Source organism: Corvus hawaiiensis, chromosome 1 (genome assembly GCF_020740725.1).
Source record: "Corvus hawaiiensis isolate bCorHaw1 chromosome 1, bCorHaw1.pri.cur, whole genome shotgun sequence".
NCBI lineage: Eukaryota > Metazoa > Chordata > Aves > Passeriformes > Corvidae > Corvus > Corvus hawaiiensis.
This window is the reverse complement of record NC_063213.1, coordinates 2,325,744-2,347,527: the sequence shown is the minus strand read 5'-3', so window position 1 is coordinate 2,347,527 and position 21,784 is coordinate 2,325,744. Positions and strand designations below refer to the sequence as shown.

The 21,784-nt window shown below is 51.3% G+C and overlaps 1 protein-coding gene across 5 annotated transcripts in view; it reads right to left on the bottom strand.

Annotated features, from left to right (window-relative positions):
* Window positions 1-2,724: 2,724 nt before the first annotated feature.
* The window catches only part of GJC2 (gap junction protein gamma 2), a 39,679-nt gene continuing 20,619 nt past the window's right edge, over window positions 2,725-21,784 (bottom strand). For 4 of the 5 annotated variants that reach the window (XM_048308009.1, XM_048308095.1, XM_048308248.1 and 1 more), the window contains one exon: window positions 2,725-8,767. In XM_048308009.1, the coding sequence (XP_048163966.1) occupies window positions 7,500-8,747 (1,248 nt within the window). In that variant the 5' untranslated portion in view covers window positions 8,748-8,767 and the 3' untranslated portion in view covers window positions 2,725-7,499. Of the gene's footprint in view, window positions 8,768-12,351; window positions 12,609-21,784 lie in introns of those variants that run through there. The other variant, XM_048308171.1, reaches the window with a different exon arrangement.

The following is a 21,784-nucleotide window of genomic DNA, read 5'->3' as shown; positions in this document are numbered from 1 at the left end:
CTGGGTTTGCTTTTTGAAGGAGAAGGGAGAAAGTCACAAATCTGGAAGCACAGCTGGGGTGGAACTCCAGAGTCCAACAGGCACCGTGGACCCACATCAGGATACAACTTTGGGTGTTTTCCACCTGTTCCACATCCCTCCTTCACCACCCAGCTGTGGGGATCATCAGTGGCCATCCCACAGGCAGCGCTTTGCCACCTCCCTGCATTCCCAACCACCAGAGGTGTTTTATCAAACCCCATGGAGATATTTGAAAGGGCAGCAAGAGAAATAAAAGTGAAAATGGAAAACATTCAGGCAGCATTTTGAGCTTTTGTTTGCTTTTCCACTTCCTACCTCTTTTATTCCCTTTCCTCTGGGTTTGCTTCTCTTTTATCACAGAGTTATGCAGCCAGTAAAGTCATATTGAAACATTTCAGTGTCAGAAACTACAGCTCTGGCAGTTTAGTGCCTTAAATCAGCTCAGGGGATGGTTTGCGACAATCCATAGTGTGCCTGAGAGCTGCAACACCAGCAGCCCTGGGAAAGTTTATGCCGGCCCTCAGTGAGTGTGTGTCTGTCTTCACTAAAATTGGGGTATTCAAACCCTGCTTGGAGGGACAACCAAAGCTTCCATGACATTAATTTCTAGAGGAAGGTGTGGAATTCTAGTGGAAGCTGTCCCTGACTGTGGCAGGGGCTTGGAACGAGGTGATCTTTATGGTCTCTTCCAACCCAAACCATTCTGGGATTCTGATATTGCTCCTGATGGATCTTCCCCCACTAGCTTTATAATTTCTAGAGCTGTTTTTTGGACGGAGAGCATGAGGTCACAAGACACAACATCCTTGGCTAAGCTCTATCCCAAAGGGAAAACTCCCTCCTCGGAATACCTCTCATCCAGTGAGATGTGTCAGGGTGGCTCAGGATCCTTTCCCACAGCTCAGAAGGAGGTGACAAAGGACAGAGATTCCCTCGCTGTCCCTCAGCAGCCCCTGGGTGGTTGCACAAGCTGCCAGCAGCCTCCTGCTCCATCAGCTTTCTGCTCTCTCCTCTCCCACTGCCTGAAACCCTGCACAGCCCAAGGCTCCCACTCGTGAGGGCTCATCCTTGGCATTTATTTGTCCATAACTCATCCTCACCAGGGCTAACCTCTGTAGCCAGCCCTGCAGGTTAACGCTGGCATAATAAACTCATTTTCTCCAGCTTTTTCTCAGGGTGTTAAGCACAAACCCTCATCCACAAACCCACGTGAGCTGCAATTATTCATCCCAAACCCTGTGCATTAAATATCCCCCAAGCTGTGCCCTGGGAGGTCAGCCACAGGCAGCTGGGACACGGGGCTGTGGTAAACCATAGCTGGGACAATATCCCACAGTCTTGGAGGGGAAAACACGGATTGTGGCTGGCCTGGTGTAGCAGTTTCCTAAAGTGCTAAAACCACCACACCTGGGCAGTGCAAAATCAGTGTTGATAGGGGGAAATTGCAAGGACAACAGGCAGGATGCAGGAATAGAGCAAAGTGGCAGCTGAGTTTGCAGGGAGTGAGTTTGTGCATCCAAGGGGCTGTTCTGAAAGGAGGGTGGGTGTCAGTCTTTTCTCTCAGGGAACAAGTGACAGAGGAAATGGCCTGAAGCTGCACTGGATGAGGTTTAGATTGGATATTAGGGAAAATTTCTTCACTGAAAGAGTGGCCAGGCATTAGAATAGGCTGCCCAGGGCGGTGGTGGGATCACCATCCCTGGAAGTGTATAAAAACCATGTGGACGCGGCACCTGGGGACAGGGTTTGGTGGTTGTGGTGCTGGGTTAATGGTTGGACTCAATGAACTTAGAGGGCTTTTCCAACATAAAGGACTCTGGGATTCCTGCTGGTGGGACTGAGGGGAAGGTAAAGCTGTTATTGCATTTCCCTGGGAGGAGGGATTAGGAGCCAGTGGGATGCTGTGACTGGAATTCTGCCTGCAGCATGGAGCAGCTGGTGGAAATGATGGGTGCTGTGATCCCAGAGAGAACTGGGGAGTCACTGGCAGTTTTAGCCTGGCTTTCCAAAGAAATGGGGGAGGTTGCAATTACTCTGCCTGTTCCCAAAATACTGCTGAATGGAGGCTGCTTTTGCCATTCCTCCTTCCATGAGTCTGTATCAACCCCCAGGGCAGGGACACCTCCCACCACACCAGGTTGCTCCAAGCCCCATCCAACCTGGCCTCAGCTCTTCCCAGTCCCTTGGTGGGACCATGTCCTGCTCATGCCAAAGAAGTTGTCAACTTAGCTCAACTTCCAGAGAAACAGAAAAATTGCATGTTTTTGTCCAGGATTTTTTTCCTGAGGACATTTGGAGAGGGGTTGTGAGTGAAGGTGCCTGTGATTTAACGGGAGGAGCGAAGACCGAGGTGGTTGGAAAGCCAGGCTCTCTCACAAAGTGCTTTCCCATCATTTGCTCAGCCTGAATCATCAGTTTCTCCTAGATTCCCCAAAGTTTTCTTGCTTTTGAAAGCCCAGGCTTCCCTCAGCAGTTTGAGCTCTGTGCCCGAGGGATCTGCAGGCAGTGATTCATCAGGGAGACAACACATCCCAAACAACGAGAAGGTCAAACGCTTCTTAAGGCAAAACTATTTTGTGAAGATTTGTAGCCATATCAGGGAAAACAGAGCTCCTACGTGGCTAAAACAGGCAAATCATAGGTGGAGAAGGATTTCTTCTCATCATTCAGAGCCTTTCTCAAGCAAGCACCACACGCTTTACATACTGTAACAAAATGTAAGTTTTATTCCATGTTATTAGTAATGGATGTGGAATAGCCACAGTTGAGTTGGGCTGATGTCCCTTTCCCTTTTGACCAGTGTTTCATATTCTAACTACAGCCCAGATGTAACATTTACACTGAAAAATACTTACAGATTCAACCTCATACTCCAAAAATCTCTAGTACAAATACAGTTAGTACATTAAAAAAAAAAAATTAACAACCAGAAAAATAAAAAGAAAACAATCCCAGACGCTTTGTAACAGCACAGACTGGTTATGGCCTTGAGTTAAGTTCAAGTATTTCCCAGTGGAATGCAATGCAAGCAAGAAGGTAATCTGGATTTTGTGGGACATTCCTGGCCCTGAATGGTAAGAAGAGAAATATAAGTGTGGGCACTTTATCTGACCAAGTTTAGCGAGAGAATCAACATTTACAATTAGTTCAGCCACAAAGCTAAACCTGTCTTGTGTGTGGACAAAACTGCTACCTGGAGAAAACACACAAAAAAAGCAAAGCATTAATTATGCCATTGGCATTTCTTCCATGGCTGATACTCCGCCCTCCAAATGAATTTCCTTGAGCTGCTGGTTGAGTTAGGAATGGTTGTGGTGGGGATTTTGCTTGTGGCTATGAATATTTTGCTGCTCCATCCTTTTCCTGCCCCAGCTGACAGGAAAAAAGAAGGGACTGTTGCTCCTGCCCCGAAAGGAGTCATTCCTGCAGAGTCATCATTGCATTTGGTCACCTTTGTGGCAGTGACTCAGTGGGAAAACCCAACATCCTAAAGGGTTTAGAGGTCACAGAGTAGAGGAGGAAGGGGGAAAGTGAGCAAATCAGTATATATATAAAGAATAATAATAATCTTTTCTGTTCCTAGGGCTGTCTGACCCGTGCTGGCTGCAGTGTGTGGCCCAGATGGGACCTGGGAGAACTGGGATCCCTCTTCCCCAGCCTCAGAGGATCTGCAGTGTCCTCCAGGCTGGCTGGTACCTCACAGGCAACTTTGCATCCCTGCCAGGCACCCATGACACCAGAGCATTCCTGCTGGGAATACACCCTTGTGCTTGAGTCCCTGTCGAAACGCTTGGAAAACGTGGGAAATCAGGATCAGCTCCCATTGGGAAGAGATGTTATGCAGGGAAATACTCCAGGCCTGAGGGATGAGCAGGGCTGGGAGTGGTTACCCTGTGTCCCTGCCCGACGAGGGGATTATTGATCCCCCAAGAGTCTGCCCTGGGTCTGGTACTCGTCAATATTGCAGTTATTGACTCTCCCTGTGGAAAACAGCGTGTGCGTATGAGATGTGAGGGTGACACCAGCTGGGAAGAGGCTCCAAACCCTCTGCAGGACCCACGGGTCACTCAGAGTCCCCTTGGTTCACTGTGTGACCATAAAAAGGGGGTTTGAAGGATGCCAGGAAGGTCCCCACTGTACAGCCACACACCTGGAGAGGGGAGCAATCCCCAGGCCTGCAGGAGATGGGGTTTTGGGGAGGACCAGAGTGCATGAAGAGGAGAAGGAAGGGAATGTGGCACAAGGACTGGCACTGCCACTCTGGTGGGAAGTTGTGGAGTGGCTGGTGTTGGTTCAAAGACACCAGGGAAAACCACCCCAGAAAAGCAGCCCTTGGAGAAAGGTTGATGAGACTGGAGGTGTTCAGCTTAAAGCAGATTTGAGGGTGAAAGCAGTCTTCAAACACCCAAAATATGCAGAGATTAAAGGCATGAGACTTCTCCATGTCTCCATGGGGTTGCAGAGAGGGGGTTCATGTCACCCTTTAGAGAGTCGTTTGATGGTGGCAAGTTGGCAAGAAGATCCATGGTCTTTTCCCATCCTCCTGCCCTGAACCTGGAATCTCCTCCCATGGGCACTGCCCACCTCTATTGCTGGGGCAGCAGATGCAGCCCTGCTGCATACACTGGGTTTAATGAGTTGATCAGGTCTCTGTGACCAGGTTTGGGGGTTTGGGCTCAAAATCTGCCCTGCCCCCCATCTTTCCCCACGGCGATGCGTTTGCCAAGATTGTTTGGAGCAAGAGCAAGGAAGTCACATTCCTATCCCTGGTGTGGTGACTCATGGGGGGTTCTGCAGGTCAGCAGGAGTGGAGGGGCAGATCTGAGTCACCAGGAAGTGCTCAGGCCATGTCTGGTGCTGAGGGAGGTGTTGCTGGTACGGGCAGCAGAAATCCCAAATCCCAACTCCTGCATGGGACAGTGCCTTCCAGCATCGTGTGGGAAGCACAGGTTTATCCGGGGCTGTGGTATTGTTGCTCATGGAAAAGGAATCAGAAGAACCCAGGCAGCATCCAACCATGGTTATCCTCAGAGTTTCCATCCTTCCCTTGGGATCACAACTTTAAATGCACGCGATTTCCCCTGGGACACAGGGCTGGGAATAAAAGAGAAGTCCCACTGATGCAGAGGACAAGCTCATGCCCTGGACAGCTGCAGTGACCAGGGAACAAATTTCCACCCAGGATCACCTCTCTCTCCTCCCCAGCAGCCTGGGCTGTGGCCCTGCAGGCATTTTTGCCAGGTGACAGCAGCCCTGTGAGCACCCAGCCTCTCCTGCTCTGCCCAGCACATCCCCAGCCAGCAGGGAGCACATTCCCACACACGGGACGAGGACAAACAGCGTGGTTGGGTATGTTTGCCTCCCCACCACCGTGGTGTGACCTTTTTGAGCCTTTCCAGCAAAATTCCCAGCAGAAGGGGATGGATGGATGTTCCTACTGAGTGCTGCTGTGCTGATCCTCCTCCTGGATCTAGTTATCCATTTGTCAGGGGAAGATCTCCAGCAGCAAGAGCAAACAGCATTCCAGGCATTTTACCAATGAATGCCTTCAGCAGGAGCAGGAACGAGCCTGGAAGTGCTCCCCAGACTGTTACACAAAGCCACAGAGCTGAATATTAGCTGCTGGGTACCTCGTAGGATGTTTCTCTGCTGTCCTTTTAATTCTACGTTTTTGCTTCCAGGACTGTTCTCTAATGCATGGCACAGCTCAGCCGAGGTTCCCAGGAGATGAAGGGCATATCCAAATTCTCTGCTGTTCCCAAGAATGGCCAAAGGGCTGGGCACTCGGGGAACAGGCATCCTCAGGGCTTTTAGGGACTGATCTCAAGGACACGAGGGTGATGTCCAGCGAGAAGTCGTGAATATCCAATGGGTAACACATACTGGCACAGCCTGAGGGAACAGCTTGGCACAGGGACAGTGCTGTGTTCAGGGAGAATTTACTTCTTCTGCAACAGGTTTGATCTTGAAGGCTCTGCCTGTTTGGGGTCCCTGTGGTGATGATGAAACCACCCTGACAAAGCACAGTAGGAGCCTTGGAGCTCAGCAGCTTGATCTTAACATGCACCCCAAGTACTTTAAGTGCATGGAAACCACCCTAAAGCCAAGCCCAGCTGAAAACAACTTCTCATAAACTCGGGAAAAACTTCCTGCTGCTGTCCTGGTCCTGTCCCCACTGCAGCCAGACCTTCTGCAACCCTGCCCCCAAGCAAATGTGGGAATCCTCCCAGTTCCCCGGGTGGGGCTGGAGGCTAAAAGCCCCAGGACTGCTCCAGGATGAGATCAGCCCCAGTCCTGGAGCAGCTGGGTTTTCCCAGGGGAGGTGGAAGGCTGTGGAAGGAGCAGAGGGTTGATATTACATTTACACCTATTTCGCTATGTCTATGTGCACACACACGTGTTCGTACGTGTCTGTATCTATACATGGACACACACACACACACACCAGAGACACACTATTCCTAGATCTGCCACCTGCCACTATTTATAAGGGCTTGATTAATCAGAAAAACAAATTTGCCAACAGTGCTTTTCCTCAATTAATCAGAAAAACAAATTTGCCGATGCTGATCGTCTAAAATTCAGCAAGTAAAGGAGCCTAAACCCTTTACACTTTTGTTTTCCTGGTTGCATAAAGGCACTTTCTGATGATGTGAAGCAGCAGTTTGTTAAAAACTCTGTAACTACAACAATTCCCATCACATCTGTAGCAAGTGCTACACAGGCACCAGTAGGACGCAATGTCACTGCTTGCTCCTGCTCCGGAGGGTTTGGAGCAGATTTGCTTTTTGCTTCGACACAGAGGAAGAAAAGATGAAACCTTCAGCCCTGTGCTGGTTTTAGGTCTCCCTGTGTGAGGCAGTCACGGTGTTCCTGCCCCAGACCTGGTGTGGGTGCCAGCTCCTGGCTCACAGCATCCAACGAGGCCTTCATTGGCAGCTGCCAGCCCAGGCAGGCCATCAGCTGTGAGCCTGCCTTGAAGGTCCGTGCAATATGTCAGTGGTTTTCTTATCAAAGGATCAGAAATTAATTTGATTAAGGGTATTTAGTAATTAAACACTGCCTTGCCTGCAGCACTCGAGCCTTGCCATGCAGGAGGGTGGCTGATCCCTGTCAGCCTGACTTTCCTCCTGAGCCACCAGCAGCTCCTCTTCCCACCACAGCACATTGTCCAGTCTCTGCTGGGGGCTCCGGTGGTGACCCAAGGGCTGGGAGGTGTGGGGGGTTTGCTGTTACTCACTGGAGGTTCCTGTCACTCACTGGAGGTTCCCAGCTGGAGAACACATTGGAAACAGGGAAGAAATGTCTTTTGTTAACACACTGGAAGACAGCACTAAATTGGTCCGAAGCTCCTTTTACTCTCTTGACTTCCACACAAAAACTGTGCCCTGCGAAACGAACTCGAGATAACACTGAAAACCAGAAACACACCAAAATAAAAACCCCGCTCACGCTGCCCTCTCGCCTTCCTGGCAGAGTTATATCCACACAGACGTCTTCCCATCTTTACTGCTGGAGCTGCCTTTCTCCAAGGAGGCCTTGGGTTTAGCACCTTGTTTCTCCTGGGCGGTGTTGGCCCTGTTCTGCTCCACCACGGTGCCCCCCGAGGCGGGGCTGCTGGTCCGAGAGGGCTGCGTGTTGGCCTGGGTGCTGCTGTAGCTCTGGAAGGCGATGTCCAGCTGCTCCTGGGCCACCCGCAGGTGCTTGTGCAGGGTGGACAGATCAGCCGGCAGGTTCTCATCCGGGCTGGTGCACTGCTGCTCCTGAGCCACGTTGGCCAAGTTCTGCTCGTGGGCCATCAGGCTGTTGGGGATCTTGGTGGACTTCTCGGATTTGACCACCAGGTTGTACTCGGGAGGGCAGGAGATGTTCTTGGGGTAGGCGTAGTTGTAGGGGGGCTGCCGGAAGCTGTTGATTTTCCGGTTGCGGATGGCGTCGCGGATGGTCCCGAATCCCAGGTGGAACATCTCGCACATGTTCAGCAGCAGGCACAGGCAGCTCACCACATACATCACCAGGAGGAAGATGGTCTTCTCCGTGGGCCGGGACACAAAGCAGTCCACGGTGTGGGGACAAGGGACCCTGTTGCAGACGTAATAAGCTTCCACTTCAAAACCGTAGAGCAAATACTGCCCTATCAAAAAGCAAATCTCAAACGAAGCCCTGGTGAGGAGCTGGAAGACGTAGATTTTCATCAGTCCCTCCTGCTGGATGCGCCTCCTCCCGTCGTGCTTCTGCTGCTCCTTGCACTTGGGCTTGGGCTTGGCTTTCTCGTGCTCGGCCGCGTCGTCGGAGATCATGGGCTCCTCCTCGTCGGCCTCCATGGCGTCCTCCATGTTGCGCACGGCCTGCCAGTTCAGGGCAAACTGCTTCTTCTTCTTGAACCCCTTGAACTTCTTCTCCTCCTCGGCCGAGCGGGCGATCCTGTGGATGGCGTAGCCCAGGTACATGACTGAGGGCGTGGAGATCATGATGATCTGGAAGACCCAGAACCTGACGTGCGACAGCGGCGCGAAGGCATCGTAGCAGACGTTGTCGCAGCCCGGCTGCTTCGTGTTGCAGGTGAACTTGCTCTGCTCATCGGAGTAGATGGACTCGCCCCCCACCGCCGTCAGGACGATGCGGAAGACGATGAGCACGGTGAGCCAGACCTTCCCCACGAAGGTGGAGTGATTGTGAATCTCTTCTAGCAGGCGGGTGAGGAAGCTCCAGCTCATGTTGGTCATAAGGGCTACTCAGTTATAACCTGCAGGGAGAGGGGGAAATAAAACACCAGAGCTGTGAGGTCACATCTTGTGCCACCAGGAGGACCAGAGAAGTGAACGTCCCCTGTGCTGGGCACTGGTGGGGCCACACCTTGCATCCTGAGATCAGTTTTGGGTTCCTCATGACAAGAAGGACATTGAGGGGCTGGAGCGTGGCCAGAGAAGGGAACGGAGCTGAGGAGGGGCTGGAGCCCCAGGAAGGGCTGAGGGAGCTGGGAAAGGGGCTCAGCCTGGAGCAAAGGAGGCTCCGGGGGGACCTTGTGGCTCTGCACAACTCCCTGACAGGAGGGGGCAGCTGGGGGGAGTCGGGCTCTGCTCCCAGGGAACAGGGACAGGAGGAAAGGCCTTAATTAGCACCAGGGGAGGTTTAGATTGGATATTAGGGAAAATTTCTCCCCTGAAAGGGTGGTCAGGGCTGGAACAGTGGAGGATGCTCCCACATCACAGAGACGTGTCCTACTGAAACATCTTTCATTAGCAAGCCCAGAAAAATGCAAAGAATCAGCAAAAGAATGGGAATATTTATGTTTACAGGCTGACAACCCTTTTAAGTTCCTCTTGAAACAAAGCAAAACAAAACAAAACTTTAATCAAATACAGACCGTTTCAAAAATAAACCTTGAGAAGCTTTCAAGAGAAAACCATGCATTTATTAGGAGACCTGGACAGCTGGGGAGGAAGAGCTTGGAATAAGCATTTTGTGTTTAGCTTAACTTGGAGTGGGGCCTCAGCCTGAGTTCCTTGGGTGACCTCAGGCAGCACTAAAGACAGGAGGCAATTTCAGTGCTTGACTGGCACGGACACTGAGAGATGAGAGCGATAGGAAAAGCACCTGGACCTAAAGAACAGTGGAGGAAGAAAAAAGAGAAGAGAAAGGAGCTGTTTTCTTATGTGGAAGCAGTATGGACATCAACCCTAACTCTCCATGCTGGGTGAGCATGGCTGAGTGGGGGTGAAGATCCAGGGGGGAAAATGATCATAAAATCCTATAATTTTTGGGGGTTGGAAGGGACCTTAAAGATCATCTGGTTCCATGGGCAGGGACACTTTCCACTAGACCAGGCTGCTCCAAGCCTCATCCAACCTGGCTTGATGATGCCATGAGACACAGGCCTGGCCCGAACTTGGCTTTGCACCACTGGAGACACAAAATTGTGCTGTAGAGTTTCCGTGGTGGGAGCAGCCACGTGGGAGCAGGAAGGGAAACATGCCCCACTCTGTTCTCCACATCCAGCTGTTCTGGAATGCGATTTTGCTCCCACTGCTTCCCAGGACAGGAGCCAAGCAGAGCCAGTTTGCTCAGCGCTGGTTTGCTCAGCGCTCGCCTTCGCGCTGCCCCTGTCGAGGGCTCTCGAGAGCAGGCAGATGGAATTTTCCAACCCTGCTATTTCCAGATCAAACAAATCCCCTGCGAACACAAGCCCCCAAGTCTTCACACGGCAGGCCGAGCCTGTGGGAGCGCTCTGCAGATGGTGCTATTCCTGTCCTGGGGCTGGGGAAACCGAGGCAGGGAGGGGAGAAACAGCTGGGTCATAAAGCAGAAGGAGAGGTGGGGAAGTTCTCCTCCCTGCCCTCGACATACCAGGTGAAGAGCAACAACCCCCAAAGCTGCTGGGACCAGAATCCCCCTCTCCTGCCCCAAAAGTGATGCCTTGGTCGGTACAACTGTGCAGGTGGGACAGTTCAGCCAGTGCAGGACATGGGAAGTGATGCCCACAGAGATATTCTTTATTTATTGAGGAAACTGGGTTTATTCAGGGGTGAACCCTTTTTGAGTGCCTTTTTCTGCGTCCTTACTGTGGGTACACCCTAAGGGGTCTTTAACCCTTCCTCTGTTGTGTTCACATTCAGATATGGGGCGTTAAATGATTTGTGGGATCAATCCAGGCTCTCAGCCAAGCTCCAGCTGACAGGGGGCTGGGAAGGGAAGACCCTGCTGGGTGTGGGCCATGGTGCATCTGTCTGTGGAGCATCCGGGTCTGGATGAGGCAGGGTTGGATCCAGCCCCACCTTGGCTGGCCCCATGCAGGTGTCCAGCGCCCCAGCAGCTCCCGTCTGCACCACAAATTAGCTGCAAGCCCCAAATTGTCCTTAAAAACACACTTTTAATGTCCTGTAGAGCAGTTCATTCCAAATTCAGGGCTCCCCTAAAGGGTTTCTGAAGCCTACACCGAGGATAATTCACCATTTAGCAAGTGTTACTCAGGGATGCAACTCCCAGAGCACCAGCTCATCTCCCAGGAGCTGTTTGCTGGGGCAGGGAGGGTCTGACCGAGGCTGTGACAGCTTTTGGAGTAAATATTCAAGTTTTGAACTGACATTTATCAGGGTTGTTATCAAAGCACCCACTGGCTCCTCTGGGAGACACATTTTAGGAAGGAGCACCCAATAAAATGCTCCCAAACCTCCCGAGTCAAGGAAAAGGAAGGAAATTGCAAATTAACAGAAGTGACAGGTTGTTGCTTTGAGAAGACCATCCCTGGCTGCCTTCCACCACCCTGAGCTGTGGGTCCTGCCACTGCCCCTGCGGCTCAGCCCTCTGTGCACATCTGGATCTGCACGAACATCTGCAGGAAACAGCCCCGAGCTGTTCCTGCGCCCCTGGGACCCCACTGTGAGGGGTCACACCTTGATGCTGCACCCCTGTGTGTCCACCTGCCCTCCTGGCATCGTATTTGAGAGCGGGAGCCGAAGGAAATGAGGTAAAAACCCCTCCCTACAAATCTGTTTGGTTGAACTTCCAGTGGCTTTTAGGACTCACTGGCTACAAAGACTAAACTGTGAGATTTCAATGCTTTTAATTGCTGGGGTGGGGGTTTAGTGCACCACAGTGTTTTGGAATCAATTATAAATCAAACAAGCTTCCAAAGAAAGATTTGTTCACAGTGCTGATGAATAGACTGGCACTAGGAAAAGGCTGTGTCTCCTCTCCTCACAGTCCCGACCATCCAAGCACAGAACATGGATTTTGCAGCCATCCATCTGCTTCACTTCAGACCCAATTCCTCTGTGCAGTGTGAAAGTTATGCAGCCTGGGGGGGAAAAACCCCATCTGTGTAGATGTGCAGCAGGTAGATGGGTGAGATGAGGTGGTTCATGCATCTCAGTTATCTCCCCAAAGAAAGGACTCCCCGTCCCTCCGGCTTTGAAATCCATTCATTCACTCATCCATCATCACATGCCACCTCCAGATTTGCTGACACACAGCGTATGAAACACACACAGGGTGCAAGTTTCACCTCAAAACAGCTACAGAGGAAGGATTGGACTGCTCAGACCACCAGCAACCCCTAAAGTAGTCAGAACTGTGTGTAGCCAGTACAGGAATGAGCTGTTGGCTCCCCATTCTCACCACGGTGACTTCCCAAAACCCGCTGACCCCTCCACACAATCGCAGGCACAGCTGTAGGAACTGGGAAAACTTTAAAACCTGAGTCTAAAATATGCCAAAGAATGAAAAAAAAAATATATAAGTCTGTGCTAGGTGGATGCCCTTCCGTTCCGCACGGTTCTCGCACCGCTGCCTGAGCAGCAGGGAAAACAACGGGGGAAAAAACCTACTTACAGAGACATGGTGCTTTCTCGCGGTGGCTTTCCCTCCTCCACCGACATTCCTGTGCCTCCAATCCCTCCGCCTTGCCCTAGATAAACCCCCGCCGGCTCGGTCCAGCCGTGCTCCAGTGGTTGGCAAGCGGAGCTCCAGGGAAGTATTTAAGGCGCTGTCAGACCCCGCCTTTGCGGGGCAGCCCCTGCCCGACCCCCGGGGCCGGTCCCACCGCCTGTCCCGACCTTCCTGCCCTCGCCAAGCCTCGGGAGAAGCTGGGAAGGTGCTCTACACACACACCAGGCGAGAGAGGGGCATTGGTTTTAAATCCAAACAAGCCGCCGGGTCTGGTTTTAGGAACGCTGCCTGGAATTTTGCTTATGTCGGTTGGGAGTGAATTAATAGCATCAGCTTGTGGCTCTGGTAACAGATTTGTAAGACTGAGAGCATGACTAATAGGGAACATGTGGAAAACACATTTTGGCAAAAGCTCCTTGGCTGTTGGGGGGAAAAAAAATAATACAAAAGGAGGGAAAGCTTACTAGTGGGAAAAACTGCCCTGAAGCTCCTGCTTTGCTGCAGGAAAAGCTGTCCCTGAAAGAGGTGGTTCCTCTCTCTGCAAGCTGGTGGAGGGAGCAGGTGAAGGATGGGGAAGGAGTTTTGAGCACCAACAGAGCCTTTCTGGCTTCTTTGGAGCTGCAAGAAGGAATTGGGAGGATGGGGGTGCACACGAAGCCTAAGGCAAGTGGTATTCATGAAGAAAACCTCCACCCTGATGGTGCAAGGATCACCTGCTCCATCCACGGGGAGCTTTGGCAGATCCAGCAGAATCAGGGATCTGATTCAGGGTGTCTGCTGAGGTGGAAATGGAGAGTCCAGGCAGGAAGTCCACCCAAGGGCCAGCGAGGAGGAGAGAGAAGGAAGCAACAGCAGCAGCCAGGTCATGGAAAGGATCAGATCTCTGAGGGCAGAAAGCATGGGAAGATTTGCACTGGGATTAAGGGGGGTGTTGGAAACCATATGATTTATCTGGAACCTTCGTCCCTGGTGCTGACAAAGCAGGATATTCACCTCTGGTTTCCCAAAGAGCCCAAATGGACGTGGAAGGGCAATTCTTCCTCACTGGAGCTTGTGTGGATGCTCTTGCAAGGAGCAGCATCTGCACTGCCCTTTATTGCAGCAACATTCCTCAAGGCTTTCTGTTATAAACTAATTACTCACTTATCATTACTGATAAGTGAATTCCCTGTTTGGGATTAGTCACCTGAGATAGGCAGGAAAAGCCCTGTCAGCTCAGTGAGGTGTAGGGGTGAACACACACCTTTGTGGGAATATGCCACACCAGGAAAACCAGATTTGGGGAGGCATTTGGGGGGAATAAACCTCTAAAAAAGTTAAATTATCACAACCCTGGCTTCATGTTTCAGCTTCAGTACACGGCACACTGACAAGCTGCTCTCCCAAAGGACACAGGGAGGTTCCAGAGGAGAGCAGCAGAGCTAGAGATCTCCAAACCCACTCCAGCCTCCCTGGAAATCTCCCACTGAGAGGGTGAGAACTTGCAGCGGGCTGAGGCCACATTATCCCTGCATGTTCCTGGGGCTGGGTTTGGCCTCCAGCACACTGGGGCAGTGATCTCCTTCCCCTCAAGGTCCTTCAGCTCTGGAGACAGCCGTGGGTCACCTCATGGTCACTCCAGAGGGGCCACTGAATGTTCTCTGGGTGCATTCCCCACAAGCAGGGACCCTCCAGCACATGTCACAGCTGCTCCTTCTGAGAGCCACACCCCGTAACATCCACCAGAGCTGAGGGACGGCCACCAAGAGCTCATTGCCACCCAAGACCTGTGGTGAAAGTCCCACCCGCTGCTGCCGGTGCGGGATGGAGCTGCAGGGAGGTGTTATTGGTTATTTAAAAATAACCAGCTCAGAACGACTCCCAGGCTCTGCAGGACTGCTCAGAGATAAAAGGCAGCTCGGCGTGGTCCCAGTCCTGTGGGTCAGGCAGATTTTCCAGGCTCTTTGCTTTCTAGCCATGAGGGTTGTTTATACACATGGCACTCGCGTCTGGGTGAAGATTTTTGGGGCATCTGCGCTCCAGGCAGGCCAGGCAACATCCGCTCCTGCTCCAGCCTCGTGCCCAGCAGCTCCAGCCATCACACTGGCAGGGACTGAGGGCTTCCCATCACCAAATCATCACCCAGGAAAGGAGGCAGGAGGCAGAGCCATAAATGAGTGTACAGAGAAAACCCCACCCCTGCAGCATCCCGTGTCCTCAGTTCAGTGCCTGGCAATGAGAAATGGGAATAAAAGAGAGGAGACAGAGGGGAAGGGATGTGATGGAGCTTTGTATAATTCTGGCTGCTGCTGGGAGTCACCTCTCCAAGCCACCTCTTCCCCAGGCACCGTCTGTGTTTCAGAGCAGTGATCTATACACATTTATTTAAATGTCCTATTGAAAGAAGTAAGTGCTGTCGCCAATGGCAATGAGACCTGGTGTAACATCTCCCTGGTACGTCAGGGGCGAGGAGTGACCATAATTACCCACTCCGAGCACAAACCTACAAAGCTCTGTGCTGGATTGTGCTGACAGTTCCTTTTCTTCTCTAATTTTTCTCTCTTGGATGTTAATTTGGTCAGCTTTTAAACTAAATGCAGTGAAGATATGCATCTTTGTGCGAATGAACAAAGTTTTTAAACTTGTTTTTAAAACAAGGCCCGCTGTGTTGAGACGAATGTCACAAAATTAAAATAAATTTAAAGTGCCAACTTTTTACCTTATTGATTATTGTTGGAATCGGGCTTTTGAGATGATGGAATTTCTCAAAAATGTCTGAACACCACAAGTGAGAGCAAAACGTGAAGCAGCAGTTTTAGTTCTTATCTTTTTCCTCTTGGATTAACTTCACTAAACTTTTTTCCCTGACTTTTGGATGTGGGATGCAGGACTCATCCTCACCTTTGGTGGCTGTGGGTGCCGTCCACTCTGAAAGGGATTTGTGATGGAAAGCGTGGCAAAGGCACTGTTAAAAACAAATATTGGGATTTGGAAAATATTCTTTCCCCTTTTGCATAGACTAAAAATCCACAGAACTGTGATATTCCTCTTATTAGCCAGTAGTTTGGTGGCAGTTATGGAGAAAAAGGGATCTGGGGGTTTCCAGCTTGGTCAGTGAGTGACAGAGTCACAAAGGAGGCACGCCGAGGTTTTATCCCCTTTGAGATGGGCTTCAGGGATGGACAGCCACCTTCCTCAATGTGTCCTCCTTTCCTCCACCCCCTCCTCTGCTTTCAGAGCTGCTGTCCCACAAGCACACAGGTGTGGGGGGATCCATGGGTTTGGAAGAGGATTTGGGCTCATTTTCAACCAGTTTGGTTCAAGCCAGCACTGCGAATTTGACATTTCTACTGGCACACGCCTGGCTGATAGGACCAGGTAAAGGGAGCACTGTGGAGAACCCCAGAATGGTTGGGGTTGGAGGGGACCAACCCAAAGATCCTCCAGTTCCACCTCCTGCCGTGGCTGGGGACACCTTCCACTGGACCAGGTTCCTTGGACCAGAGGTCCAAGCTTGTGTTCCACTGGGACATCTCCATTTGCATTTCCTGGTGGGAAAGAGGCCACCAGCTCCCATGGGAGCCCCTTCTTCATGCCTGGAGTCTCCAGAGCCTCCAGCAACCCCAGGCCCCAAGTTGCATCCCCAAGGACCCAAGTTGTGTCACTGCCTCGGTGACGTGGCTGGGCCACATCTCTTGTGTGCTTTGGGACGGGCCAGCACCTCCCAGCAAGCATGGAAGCAACACACTGGGATAGAACTTGGGCTAATGGGTGGAGAGGCCACGCCTGGGGACAGAAACAGCCCATTTCCTCATGAAACAGGAACCAAACCAACAATTTCATGGGTGACGGGGTCGGGGACAAGTGTGGATGCCACAGGGAGCCGTTCAGGATCTGGGAAGCAGAGACAGGAAGGAGCAGGTGGGAATGGCCCCGGTGCTGCTCAACAGCCACGCCAGCCCAGGGCCTCCAGGCTCCCTTTCAGTCCCACCACACTCCCTGACTTAACACCAAAACCATCCCAGTTGTGCAAACTTCTTCCCTCCTTCACGCAGAGCTTTGGGTGCTCTCCAAGATTTGGGGCTAATCAGGGCTCGCATCCTAAGAGCTCAGCCAGAACCTTAACTCTCGTAAAAAAACCAATTTACAAGCAGCAGGAAAAGCTGTGCCAGGGTCATTTGCAAAAATCTGCTTCATCACAAAGCTCTGTGTGGACTTTTCAGGGCAGTGGTGACGACAATCCCAATGCAAATGTGTCATCTGAAGGACAGAAAGACAAGATTTCTACTTATTCATCATCAGGTTGATTTTTATCCTGCATCTGGCTCTGCTTGTTGGATGATCCCAAAAAGGTTTTGATCTGGGAAAGAATTATGTGCTTGGTCTCTGGCTCCTCACAAGGATGAAACAGAGAAAATCTGGTCTTACACGTTTTTGCAAAGCCCGTGGGGATTTTGGCTGAATAATGTAAGACTGTTTGAAAATGAGGTGAGGGATGTTTTCCTTCATGCACTTGGAAAATGTAAATTCTGGCTCTGAGCTGCCATGACATTTGGACCACAGTTATGCCTCAGTTAGCACAGCAGATAGGTCAGAAAATGGAATTTCTGTGAAGTTTGCATTGGTTTGTGCCTGGAGCAAAAAGCCAGTGCTGTTAGCAGGATAAATAACATTTCTGCTGAAAATCAGGGAAAAGTTTCCTTCAGATATCGCTGGCTGATGACTGCAGAAAGGTAAAATCACTTCACTTTGAAAATGACCGAAAAACTAATCTGATATGGTTAAATAACAATAAGATTTAAATTCCAAAGTAGAAAAGCCCAGAGGAAATGTTTAAACTTGGGCTGGAGAGCAGAAGCGATTTATTCCAGCCCTTCCCAGCTGAAAATTTCGCTGCAATGGACACATTCTCGAGATAAATGTCAGTGTTGAGGAAGAAAAAACCACATTAATTTTTCTGAGGGGAACCTTTCTGCTGAAGTGTCCAAGGTGGTGAGATGACACAGGAGAGAGGTGGCAAGAAAGGACTCAGGTGGAGCCCCGGGACGTGGCTCAGCAAAGCCCTTTATAGCATTTTCCTCGGCATCTATTCCTGCTCCAAAGAAAACATCTGCCTCGATAGCCAGAGGCCAAATCGAGCCATTATTCCCTCCTCTATTTGCTTCCCTTTCCTGAAGTAGCTGGAGCAGCAATGGGAATGAGAGGCCATCTCCAACCCCACCCGTCGGGGTCATCCCTGGAGTTAGAGCTGCCCATGTTTCTCCTGAAATCCCATCGTGGCTCCCTGAGCTCTCATAACAGGAAGCAATAAACTTTCCAGTCGGTGTTGCCAGCCCTGTGAAGCCAAGCCAGGCTTGACTTGCTCCAGACCTTCCTGAATTTGTACAAAAGAGTGAAAAAAACCCTTGAAACAATTCAATTAAAACCAGAGGAAATCCATCCCCTGGTGAAACGTGCAAAAGTTCACGGCTCATCTCCTCCTCCCGCTGTTGTCCATGTGGACATTCCTCCATCCACAGTTCACCCCACAGCGGTGCCTTAATGCAGGTGGGGGCAGAGGAAAAGGGTCAGGGTGTATGGGAAAGGTTAGGGAATGCTGGAAAAAAAAGGCAAACGGACACATTTTTGGCTGCTCCAGAAAGGTGTGGGTTTGGTGGTTTTTTCCCCTAACACCTGTGGATGGGCAGAGATGGAGCGTTGGGAGGGAGCTTGGAAGAACCCCAGGAAAAGGGGTCAGGAGAGGTTGGAAGCTCAGCCATGGCTTCTGAGCTCCATTCAAGGGCTGCTGGGTGAGGTCCCTGACTGGTGCCAAGTGGATGAAAGGAACTTTTTCCCTGATTTTTCGGTTGCACGAAAACCACATTCCCGGTGTCAGTGTGGGAAGAGGGAGGGGGATGGGAGCAGCAACACCACAGACACATCCTGAGGGTAAAGACAGCAACCCCCAAAGTGGAGGTGGAGCAGTTCTGTCCTTGGGATCCACACAGGCAAAGCACAAGAAAAGGCACGGAGCTGTTGGAGCAAGTCCAGAGGAAGCCACAGAGCTGCTCCAGGGCTGGAGCCCCTCTGCTCTGGAGCCAGGCTGGGAGAGCTGGGAATGTTCAGCTGGAGAGGAGAAGCTCCAGGGAGAGCTCAGAGCCCCTTGCAGGGCCTAAAGGGGCTCCAGGAGAGCTGGAGAGGGACTGGGGACAAGGCCTGGAGGGACAGGACCCAGGGAATGGCTTCCCAGTGCCAGAGGGCAGCGATGGATGGGATATTGGGAATTGGGAATTGCTGGCTGGCACAGGTTGCCCAGAGCAGCTGTGGCTGCCCCTGGATCCCTGGAAGTGTCCAAGGCCAGGTTGGACATTGGAGATTGGAGCAGCCTGGGATGGTGGAAGGTGTCCCTGCCCATGGCAGGAGGTGGCACTGGGTGGGCTTTAAGGTCCCTTCCAACCCAAACCATTCATGATTCCACAGTTCTTTGAAAGCAGGACACGCTCAACACCTCCTCCAGCTTTCCTCACCAATCTCCTCTTGCAGTACTCGTAGGTTTGGAGGGGTTTTTGTGTGTGGAAAATGCTTTGCAATATCACAGTCAGGCTGCTGACCCTGAGAGTTTGACTCTACTTTTTTTTTTTTCCCCAGCAGTTCCAGTGGAAAAAATGATGGTGTAATTTCTGTCATCACACACCTCATCTGTGTCAGACACAGGGACAGCCACTGCAACAGATGGGCCTGTTCACACCCAGCCGGGACAGCCATGAGAAATGGCCCAAAGGTATTTCATGTTTTTATCTTCTCTCAGGTAACAAGTGACAGGACAAGAATAAATGGCCTCAAGTGAAGGTTTAGATTGGATATTAGGAAAAAATTCTTCATGGAAAGAGTTGTAAAACACTGGAACAGACTGCCCAGGGCAGTGGTGGAGTCACCATCACTGGAAGCGTTCAAAAACTGTGTGGATGTGGCACCTGGGGACACGGCTTAGGGGTGGTTATGATGGTGCTGGGTTGACTGGAGATGATCTCAAAGAATTCTATGATTCTAATTTTTTACAACCCCAAAAATATCTGTAATTTGCCAACCAAAGTTGATATTAAAGAAATCTCTCCACCCTAACAAGGCCAGGAGCTTGCAGTAAGCAAGTGCCCCATAAATTGCTCCAGGAAGAGGACCCACAGGACCCAGCCCAGGTACCTTCATCAGGTCCATGCTCTGCCTGGTTCTCAGGATGTTCCCTCATGCTGCCCTGGCCACTGGAACCACTGAGGCCTGCCCTGTCCTGCACCTGCAGAGCTCATGTGTTGCTCTTTAAACAACCTTAACAACTCTAGCGTGGCTGAAGACCACGTGTGAGTCATTAGGAAGAGCTGCTGTGCTTGGGAGCAGCCTCAAGGTCCTGCTTCGGTGTGGCATCTTCTCAGGGTGCTGAGTCACACTCTGCTCTTCCAGGAATGCAATCACAGAATCCCAGAATGGACTGGGTTGGAAGTGACCTTAAAGCCCATCTCATTCCAATCCCCTGCCTTGCACAGGGACACCTTCCACTGTTCCAGGCTGCTCCAAGCTCCAATGTCCAGCCTGGCCTTGGACACTTCCAGGGATCCAGGGGCAGCCACAGCTGCTCTGGGCACCCTGTGCCAGGGCCTGCCCACCCTCACAGGGAAGAGTTTATTCCTAATATCTTATCTAAAGCTACTCTCTATCAATTCAAATTCTTGTCCTGTCCCTCCATCCCTTGTCCAAAATCCCCCTCCAGCTCTCTTGGAGCTCCTTTAGTCACAAGAAAGGGCTCCGAGGTCACCCTGAAGCCTCCTCTTCTCCAGGCTGAACAATCCCAATTCTCTCAGCCTTTCCCCATAGGGGAGGTGCTCCATCCCTCTGGTCACCCTGGTGACCCTCCTCTGGTCTCCCAAACCCATCATGCAGCACAAGGGTTCTGCTTGCAGGAGCTGAGGTGAAGCTCAGGCAGCAGAACTTGTGAGATAAGACAAAATTTCATCTGAACCATAATATCTGGAATACCAACCTTTCTGCAGATTCCACCACTCGTTGCTAGGATATCTATTTTATCAATTTCCCAATCTTTTGGCTTTGGAGAAGCCTCTGACTTGCCAGGTCAGACAGAGCCGTAACAGTGAGGCTGGCTCCATGATCCAAGTGTTGTGCAAACGGGAACAAGGGTTGGGAACAGCTGTCAAACCCTTCTCTGCACCATACAAACCCATCCCTGTGCCCTCCCCAAATAAATCTGCTGCAGACTTGCCACCCTAAATCACCAAAATGTCCTCCTGAGCTCAGCCCTGGACACCTGGACACCAGATTTTCTTTATGGTAAAGAAATCAAACATCAACTTTAAAAGGGTATTGAAGACAACAAGAAGTTGCCCAGAGAGGTTGTGCCCTCCCCATCCCTGGAGCTGTTCCAGACCAAGCTGGAGGGGGTTTAGAGCAACCTGATCTAGTGGAAGGTGTCCCTGCCCATGGCAGGGGGGTGGAATGAGATGATCTTTAAGGTCCCTTCCAACCCAAACCATTCTGGGATTCTATGAAGACAAGAAGGAAAATGCCAAAGCAAAAGTCCCAGACACTTAGATGTGACTTTGTGGCCCATTTCCCCATTACTAATTAGACCTAAACAGAGTTAAAAGGGAAGACAGAGACTCGAGCGTGAAAAATAAGGCAGCAAATGGCTGGGACGTGCTCTTGCCAACTGTTCTTAGATAACAGACAAAATAGAAAATAAGGAGAAAAAGGAAACATTATTTCCATGAGTGCTTTCCTACCCTTCTGGCTGGGTTCCCAGCATGACCAGGGCAGGTTCCTCCTCTGCTCACCGAGATACTTCATTACACCGATATCACCAGCAAATATTTAAATCACCCCGTAGATAATTACGCACAGATTTAATTACACGGCCAGGTTTACATGCAGAGGAGAGGAGGATGAGAGAGAAACAGCCAGAGGAGAGCCCAGGGCTGGGCGAGCAGCACGGTACCTTCCCGGAGCTCCGGGATGGAGCATGGGCGAGGGCTGATGGTCCTGATGCGAGGAGGGTCTGAGCCGAAGGCGAGCACGGGGTGGAAAAGGGACGGGAACCTTCCTGGACGTGTTTACATAGGAGCCCCCACCCGCTGACGCCACAGAGGTCACGGCTCCTGCCTCACATCTGGACAGCGCCGGGTCCCCCGTGCCAAGAAGGGACACACCACCTGTCTGTCCATCCCCAGAGCTCGCCGGACTGGAGGATTTTGGATCAGTGTCCCTCTGTCCCCTCAGGAGTGGGATAGTGGAGGAGGTGCCCCCGGGCTGGCATCCAGGTGGGAATGGAGCCAGCGCCAGCTGGCCCTGGGCCATGCTTCTGCTCAAAGCAAAGGCTGACTCTGAGATCTGCAGTGCTGGAGTCCTTTGGGCA